The following is a 9,566-nucleotide window of genomic DNA, read 5'->3' as shown; positions in this document are numbered from 1 at the left end:
TTAAAAAATTATGAATCGTTATCGAGCAGAATAAAAAATATACGTTTTACATTAAAAAAATATATAATTTCTGATATAATATTTAAAGAACTATACAAATATAGTTACCTTTGATACACTTTATTTTTAACTATAATATCACTAAAAAATTAACAATTTGTATTATTGATCTTAGTATAAAGATCCTATTATATTAAAAAATATATATAATAAATTATAAATTAATAAAAATATTATTTAATTAGCTTTTTATATATAAACTCTTTTTTTATATATTTAAACAAGCTATTACCATTCGCAGAAAATGTATCATTAGTTTCTTTTAGTAAAATTTCTGAGTCATCTTTATTTTTTAATTTAAGTTCAATTTTAATTAATTATGTATTCAAATCTAAATTTTAAAATTCTTACAAAATTGAAAAGAAGTCATGCAATGTATTATGCACATTCTTTATTACTCACCGAGAAGCAGCATTAATTTCATGCCTAAAATTTGTATACAAGACACTTTTTTGTAAAGAAAAGGTGAACACCTTTGACCTGAAAATAGATTTGACAATAAGAGGATAATTCGATTCTTTCTTTTTTCTTTAATTTTTCATAAATCCAAAAATATAAATAAATAAATAAAAAGAAACCTCTAGCGTATAACTGTCTGTGGTCCCTTTCTTCAAAGCTTTATATGCATTTTGTTCTTCTCTTTATCTCTCTCGTTCTTTCTTCCGTTCTGTGAATTTGTGTGCATTGTCCCTGCAGAAAAAGAGCTTCCAAAATGGTGAACGCTGCTATAGCTCGTAACGTTGTCGGCGTAATAGGTTCGTTTCGTCACTCTCTGAATCGCAACATGAAGAATTTTGTGTGGCTTTCACCACCGTCATCGTCAATGCGCGATCAGTGCTTTTCGTTCCAGTTTTGATTTGCATTGATTGTGTTTGTTTTGGTTGAAATCAGAGAACGTGGTCTTGCGAAGCAAATTTTCACTTCAGTTTTAACTGCTTTTGCGTTCTAGTCTTTTCTCTGTTTGTTAATCGATTTATAGTTGAAAAATTAATTAGAAATATAGTAGCAACTACTTTTGATCCGTTTAGCATTGTCATCACGTGTGTTCTGAGCGAATTCGCTTTTTCTTTGCAGGCAATATCATCTCCTTTGGCATGTTCTTCTCACCAGCGTAAACACTTTCTCTGTTTACTCTGTTTTTCTTTTACTAATTTGTTTTGTGTGCATCATTGAAACGCTGCATGATTTGTAGCCGGTTTCTTTAATTCATCCAGTGATTTAACAAAATTATTGTATATATTTTAGAAAAATATTAATAAGTACTTAATGATACTGGTTAAGAATAAATAAATAACATATCATATAAAATATATTTACCGTAATTTTCTCTGCGTTTTTCTTCTTTTGATTTATATAAGTACTGATTAGTAAGATGCTATCTTTAAATAATTGCATAAATTTTTACTTTATATAAATGTTTCAAACTGGAAACTGTTCATTCCGATTCAAAATATATGTCGTTTAAGTTTAGTTTCAACTATTAGAATAACAGTAATTGTTTTATTCCTTATTGAAATGCTGAAACACTATGTCTCTATTTGTTCTTTCTCATTTCATTTAGTGAAATTAATAAAAATAAAGATAAACTTGAAAAAACTAATATATATTTTTTGGGATAAACCCTAAAACACATTTTGAAATGGGGGTAATGTATCTATTTTTATGAATTTATGTATACACTGAGTATACAAAGAAATCATTAATGATTAAAGTGCACTTTTATATTTTATATATTTATTTATTAGACTGTTCAAATGAATTGCAGTCCAACATTCTATGGAATTGTAAAGAAGAAGGCAGTGGAGGAGTTCAAGCCAGATCCTTACATAGCTACGGTGCTGAATTGTGCGTTTTGGGTGTTTTATGGAATGCCTTTTGTGCACCCTCACAGCATTTTAGTCCTCACCATCAATAGCGTTGGCCTTGCCTTCGAATTTGTCTATCTTACCATATTTTATATCTATGCTCCAAACAAAGGACGGGTGCGTATGTTTCCTCTCTGGTTATCACATTCATTTCTTCATTTATCATCCCCACTTGAATACCTGATTCTCTTTGCTAATAATGTAATGTCTAGAATCGCCTATAACCCCTCTTTTTGACTCTTGAGTCGTGAATCCTTTCCAAATATCAACCTCCCGTGATTGTTTGTTGGTTTTTATTCCCTCTAAATCGGGAAATTTTTTGGTAATTCTTGGTGAGTTCTTCTAATTTAGTAGTATGAACATATATCAAACCCATTTTATTCCTGCTTGTTTTTAACTTTTTTTATAAAACTCTTTTAAATATATTTTATGGTCCTTACTGTAAGATTACGGAGTTTTAGAAGTTAAGTTTTCTATATTGTTCTTGCTCTTGTAAGTCCCAATAAATAAATAAATAAATAAATAAATATATATATATATATATAATATTTTAGAAGTATTTATTACTTTTCTCTTGTTTACTTTTCATAAACATTAAACTTTTTAATACTAAATATGATAATAAAGTTTGAAAATAAATTTAAAATATCGTAGTCAACTTTTCAAAATTCATTGCAATAACTAATTTTAACTTTTTTTTTTATTTGTGTAATTTATTTGAAAGAGTCATGTGAATAGTATTGGATGGGGTATATAAATAATCAATTTTTGTTAACATTAACTTTTAGAACTAATTTTAAACATACAAAAAAATTATTAAAAATATTTTTTATTAAAAATAGTATAAAAACATAATAAATATTTATAATAAAATTTTATTAATAATAATTAAATAAACGTAGCCGAGACTAGAATTGATGTTTTTTATAAATCATTTGCACATGTAGAGTTTAATGTTGTGTCATTTCATTGTGGAGTCTTAATAATAAAATGAGCTTGACTATGAAAATAACCATTTAAAATGTCAAAAGTAAATTAAACTTGTCAAAGTTGTAAGTCATGCTACTTGAGAGTCACTGGTAGGAGAACACATTTTAAGAGTTTAAATATAATTTTGCTTTACATCATGTGTCAATGCATTTGATATTTTTGGAAGTTATTATAATTATACTCCGAGCAGAATTGATTAAGTAATACTACAATTTAGCCGGTCTTAGTTAGATGCCATATTTCGTGTCATGTGTGAGTTAATAATCCCTTAAGTGGAGGTAACTCTGCTGTCGTTTTACTATAAACAAATATGCTGGTCAGGGATACCGCACCGTAGGACTGACGTGGCAGAGGTCACATATTTAGTACCGTCAACTTTTAATTTGTTAGTTTATTAGATGTTAAACACATTTCTTTCGTCCCTTTAATTCCTTGCTTAATTTTACTCATATTTTTAATAAAATGGTCGATAAAAGGTACTTTTTTATATCAATTTATATACTTTATTATTATAAATAAAATTAATTTTATTAATTTGCACATATTACGGAAAAGAATGTAAATTGACATAACTGACTCAACTTGCATCCATATAGTCATTTGATATTCCATGAAGAGATACATTAATTGTATGATAAATTTTTACATTTTTATATATTAGATAGATAAGAGAGAGAAAAGAGAGAGAGAATAAAGTAATAAGATAGGTAATGTGTAGAAAAAAAATTGTAAAATTTTTTTGTAGAAATTTGTTATAAAAATATTATAATTCGTTGATGAAACGGTGGATGTAAATTATAATATATTAATAATGATTATATATATATATATAGGGAACACTAAATGAAAGTTTTATAACTCTCACCAGTTTAAAATGATTATTATTTTGCAAATTGGATTTCATATTTCACTGAATTAATGATCACATCACTTATCAATTTGCTTACTAACAAAGTTAACATAATGGATACGATGCATACCCCTAATCAATTCTATATCACGTTTAAAGAGATACAATGCACAGTCGATTAGATTAAAGAAACTTGGTTCTTTCTAATGTTCTGCTTTCTCTTTGTTCGATTAGCTTTAAAGTCCCAAAACAATGTTTCGATTAAACGTTACGACTCACTGTCTCTCCCCTAAATTCAGAAAAAGGTACTACTTTTTCTTCTCATCGAGGTTATTTTCTTTGCCGCCGTTGTTCTTGTAACATTGCTGGCACTGCATGAGACTCGCCAAAGATCGCTCGTGGTTGGTATTCTTTCTGACGTCTTCAATGTTATGATGTATGTTGCTCCTCTTACGATCATGGTAAGTCTTTTTATTATTTTTTATCCAATTACTTCATATACAGAGTCAGAGATTCATACATGAATTATTTATTCATAAAATTTTCACACCAACTTATCCGTCTTATTGTATATATGATGAACAGGCAAAGGTTATAAAAACAAAGAGTGTGAAATACATGCCATTCTGGCTCTCTCTGGCTAACTTCCTTAATGGTGTGTGCTGGACAACATATGCTCTAATCCACCCCTTTGACCTCTATGTCCTGGTAAATTTTTTACTTCACTTTTCAAGTTGTTCTCTCCTCTGCATCGTTTCTATTTCTTGTCAAACATTGATTCATTGTTGTTCTTGAATGATATGTTTTTACCCATTGTTACCTTGGTACATTCTTGCAGATCAGCAACGGTATCGGTGCAATCGCTGGGTTTGCTCAGCTCGTACTATATGCTTGCTACTGCTCCAGCAAGAGTGAAGATGATGATGACGATCATGACTTGAAACCAACTGGGGTTCAACTCTCCAATTTAAACGGAAGAGTTGCAGTCTGATGACACATCTAACATCAAACCTTTCTTTGTTCTAAACTTTTACTACTTCTATCTGTCCCTTAAATTTCAATGGCAAAAAATGAAATTATATATATAAATATCTGCTGTTGCTGCTTTTATAATATGCGTGTGGATGATGATGCAATACATATAGTTGAGAACTATATATTTTTCATTTTCAACTTCTGAAATTGTAAACTCGGAAATGTACATGTTTTCTCAGACCATGATTCCCAACTGAGAGATATTTACCAAGCCACCTTAGTTAGCCTGCCTAGTATATTGAGTTAACATTTTGTTTAATCCGCTGCTTGCATTTTTGTTTTATGACACTGTAAAATATTATATACTGAGTATATAATATTTTAAAAAATTCTATCTACTTTAATTCTTTTTAAAATCAAATGATAGTAAAATATAAAGTATAAAGAGATTAAAATGAATTTTTTTGATAAAGTTCAACACTAATAAAAGGTTTTAAATTTGAAGTGTATCACTCTTATAATTTTGAAGACTAATTTAGAGTTTGCCTAATTTTTTTGCCATACAATTCACAATTATAAATTCTATACTAATGAAACCAGTCTTGGTGAGGATTAAAAAAAGTTTTATTTTTTTTTTCTATCATGTTTTTCTTAAACTTTCGAAAGTAATGACTTGTAGAAAAATGTCCAAAACTTCCACCTCGAGGATGATCTAAAACTTCTTTAATTAGACCTTTTCCAACAAATAAATCAATTAAATTAGTGTTCAACTCATTTCCTTGTGTTTATATCAATTAAATTTGTGTTTAAACTATTTCCGTAAAAATAATATAAATTACGGAATACATGCATGCTTTTTAAATTACAACATCGACAGAAAGATCACATCAAAAAAATTAAAAAAACCTTTTCTAAAAATTTTTCTAATGTTATATGCTCCATGTTTATGTTTCCATTCTTGTTTTTCATCTTACTGTTAATTTCTTCCTTAATTTCAGAGAAACTTTTACAGTTTCTGAAAAATTGGGATTATTTTCTACGTTGTCGTTTTTGCCGTAGAAATATTCTGTGCATAGTGCTAACCAAAACTCGATAATGGTTGATACTTTCCTTGATACCTTCGAAGACTTAGTGTATTCGTGTCCTATTATTATCATGGTAAGTACTTTATTAATTTCCATGCCATAATTACATTAATTATGAGATCATACACATTCATTTGTATATAAACACTTTAACTTATACCTTGATTTTGGTTTCTATCTATGATTAATAGGCAAAGGTTGTAAGAAAAAAGAGCCCAAAGAAATACTTTATTTTCTGGCTCACACTTGCCAACTTTTATGGTTTGTGCTGGACAAGATCTGCCATTATCCACCCCTTTAGTATTCAACTTCTGGTAATAGCTACCTCACTTTCTTTATCATTCTAGTTTTTTTTAGTAAAATATGTTTTTAAAGACTATAAATATGTTAATTCAGTTTTAATATTCTAAAAAGAATTATTAGTTTGAACAATTAAATATGAGGGTCATATATCATTTTTTGAACAGTAAAATGTATCGTATATATATCTTTGTTATGTTTATATTAATTGTTAAATGAAAAGTTAAGATAAATAACTTAAAATGAGAGAAACTGAAAGAGTACTTGAATTAAAATATTAAAAAAATATAATTCAGTTAAGTCTTAAGTTTTTTAAAGTAATTCACGTCATTACTTATTAAATATCTATGACATGACATACCTTTAAAAGTATGGTTGCTAATTTCACGTGCATGTTAAGTTAATCAGTTATCATTATAGGACGCTAATAAGATCTATTTTAAAACGTTTTGAAATATTTTTAGGACACATAAGAAATTAAATTTAAATTATATTAATAGAGATTAAAAATATATCTAATTTTTTTATATGGTTACCTCTCTTATATAATATACTCTCTCCAATCCTTTTTATAAGAAATAAAAGACTAAATCACCAGAGTTAAGGAAAACAAATAATTCTGTTATGTTTTTTATAAATATAAATTTTATTCTAAAAATATCTATGATATTAGATGGTATAGTTAATAATTTGTATATTTAATAATACTAATTAAAAAAAAGTATAAAAGAAATTTAACAATTAATGCATCTTGAATCTATTATTTGTTTTTTATAATAAGGATCAAGAAAATGCTCTATTTTGTTTCTTATAAAAAAACCGGAAGAAGTATTATTGCATGTCATCACCAGTTTCCTAACAATTGGATATCTTCGCATGCTACTAAGTGTTTACCATTGGTTATCATGATTTATGGGATTCGAATGCAAGTTTGAGCATATTTATTTTTCTTTTTAAAAATAGTTTATTTTTAAAAATTAAAAATAATATAAATTTATATTATATTATATTTTTAAAAATAAAATATAAATTAAAAAATAAACATGCTCTAATTTTTTTTATGCATTTACATTTCTTTATATCACACTTTTATATATATGGCTTAACGAGATTCAAAATATATATAGATGCGTGATCTTTTCACACTAGTATAAGTTTTAAAACTCTTACACTTGATTTGAATCTTTCATTTAACTTACATTTAACGAGTTATAATTTATTATTTTTAAAAATTTGAGACCTTACTTAAGCGATATCAAGCCGATTGTCACTTAAACTTGAAACCTTGCTTATTTAACCTTTATTTTGATTGATTAATAAATTAGTTATCATGAGAGCTACCTAAAATGCCAAACCTAGACCTTGTTAAGGATTCTTTATCTTTACTAAAGCTTGTAATGTTACTATTATTCTTGAGTTGTACAGGTTTCTTCTTAATAGACTTCTTCACTAGCATCCAAAGGCCAAATCTACTATGCTCCTCCCTAGAGATATCCTCTTGAACAATCTGAATAGTATCCCTAGATTGGATCTCTATCTCTATATTGCTGGGAGCAAGGTCTATTATTGTATCGGGGCTATTGGCTAGAGGACTAGGTTCTGAAAGTCATGCATATAGCTTAGAATTTTCATTATAAAACTCTACCCTGTGCCCATACTTATAACACTGAAAACAAATCAAATGTAGCCCTCGTACTCTACTTTAAACTATTGACCTAGGACTTTAAACAATAGAATCAACTTCCTATTTAGATCAAGTTCAACACAGAGCCTATCAAACTTTTTCCTAGAAAGTAAGGAGGTGTAAGGGTCTATTTTTAACATAGTTCCTAAGTAGGCATCAACTTGCCAGAAAAATTTCTCATTATATAGTTCAAGAGGCAAATTAGGAACATGAACCCACACATTAATCTTTCTAGGACAGAAATCTTGAGGCCTAAATAAAGGCCTCTACCTCTAAATAAGGAGGTAGTGATCTAATATTAGCCAAGGACCCTTAGAGAGGGCATGTTTATAATTGTCAAGATTGTCAAATTTCAAAAAAAATTATTATTAAGGGCCATAATTTTTAGATTACCATTTTTGTCCTAGATATTATTAAATTTCTAATTAAGGAAGTTAAAACTAATGGTTTTCCCTAAAAGCTTCACAATTGTAAATTTCCATGGGTTACACCATAATTCATAGTTTTCTAGAGGGACTTTTATTTTAGGGCAGAGGTTCTGAACCTCAGATTCCTCTGTGACCATTTAATCTAATTCTTGAGAGAGATTTAACTCTTCCAAAACTAATTTTATTATTTCTTTATCATTAAAACTCATACCTATATCATTATCAGTCATTACTTTCTCTTTATACGACATGTAAAGGGAAGACTTAGGGAAAGAAAACACCTGATTAAAAGAAAGTGTGTTGCTATTTTGTCCTTGTACAAACAGATCTACCTCATCCATGGTGTTATCTAAACTTGTTTTGACTTTCTTCGTGCTTTGAACCATCAGATTTAGTTCTTCTTTAGATTGCATTTTATCTTAAGCAAGATCCATGAATTTCAAGCTTTCTTCAACTTTCAAAGCTCGACCTCAGGAACCCTCTATGATGTCGCTCACTATCCTTGCAAAACAAGCCACCAGGAGTTCAGCGACGCAATGCTTTTAAAAGGAACACCCTAAGGCAGAAAAATCCTAGCAAATGGATAAAGAAGTCTCTCGACGTATTAAAGACGCTATCTTAGAGAAAGAAAACTCAACCGACAATCTCCAGTCTGAGGCTAGATTTATTTTTATACATAAATTATAAATCACTTTTAATTTTGATTTTATAACATTTAAAATAAAGAAACCATATGTTAACATTACGTATGAATTTTATTATTTATTTATAGTTATTATTTAGAGAGAAAATAAGAGATAATTAAAAATTTATTAACAACAATTTATTGAGACGAATTTAAAAAAATATTAATATTCATATATAATATATAAATAACAATAATGATGATAAAAATAAAAATAAATTTAATATTACATCTAATTTCTTGTATTTATTTACATAATTTTAAAGTAACTCAAGTACACGTAGCATTTACCACGCATAAAAATGAAAAATTGAAATATTATGATAATTATAATATAAAAAAATATTATTCTTTTTTTAAAAATTAAACAAATACATTAACAACTTTTAAAAGTTGAAATAGATGGGCTTGTTTGTGTTGTCACAACTGATTGTAGATTTGATTAGGAGGATAATTATCTTTTTTTAACAAATAAAAACAAAAAATCTTTGTTTAGAAGAGGATAAGCATATCTCTCAACAGAATTATCATTCTTATAAAAAAAAAAAACTCTTTATAAAGAATGTGATAGCTGTTCCCGATTCAAAGCTCAAACATCCCATTCTTTCAACGAGTTTCTGACTCAAAACTCTTTGCGTTCCAAG

General features: G+C 27.8%; 1 protein-coding gene across 1 annotated transcript; it reads left to right on the top strand.

The window, feature by feature from the left end:
• The first annotated feature begins 772 nt into the window (after positions 1 to 772).
• Positions 773 to 4,756, top strand: LOC113867886 (bidirectional sugar transporter SWEET4-like). Its single transcript, XM_027503391.1, has 6 exons — positions 773 to 815; positions 1,135 to 1,171; positions 1,826 to 2,042; positions 4,065 to 4,226; positions 4,351 to 4,473; positions 4,604 to 4,756. The coding sequence occupies exons 1-6, from the start codon at positions 773 to 775 to the stop codon at positions 4,754 to 4,756; spliced, it is 735 nt and encodes a 244-aa protein (XP_027359192.1).
• Positions 4,757 to 9,566: the final 4,810 nt, after the last annotated feature.

The sequence above is a fragment of the Abrus precatorius genome, unplaced genomic scaffold, assembly GCF_003935025.1.
Source record: "Abrus precatorius isolate BTA unplaced genomic scaffold, Abrus_2018 Scaffold5, whole genome shotgun sequence".
Taxonomy (NCBI): Eukaryota; Viridiplantae; Streptophyta; class Magnoliopsida; order Fabales; family Fabaceae; genus Abrus; species Abrus precatorius.
The sequence above is the reverse complement of the archived record's forward strand: the minus strand, read 5'-3'. Positions and strand labels throughout refer to the sequence as shown.

Excerpts from the sequence above, each read along its gene's own strand:
- LOC113867886 (XM_027503391.1), top strand. The coding sequence starts at position 773 with ATGGTGAACGCTGCTATAGCTCGTAACGTTGTCGGCGTAATAG. Across the intron at positions 2,043-4,064 it reads ATGCTCCAAACAAAGGACGG|AAAAAGGTACTACTTTTTCT; the intron begins GTGCGTATGTTT and ends CCCTAAATTCAG. Across the intron at positions 4,474-4,603 it reads CCTTTGACCTCTATGTCCTG|ATCAGCAACGGTATCGGTGC; the intron begins GTAAATTTTTTA and ends ACATTCTTGCAG.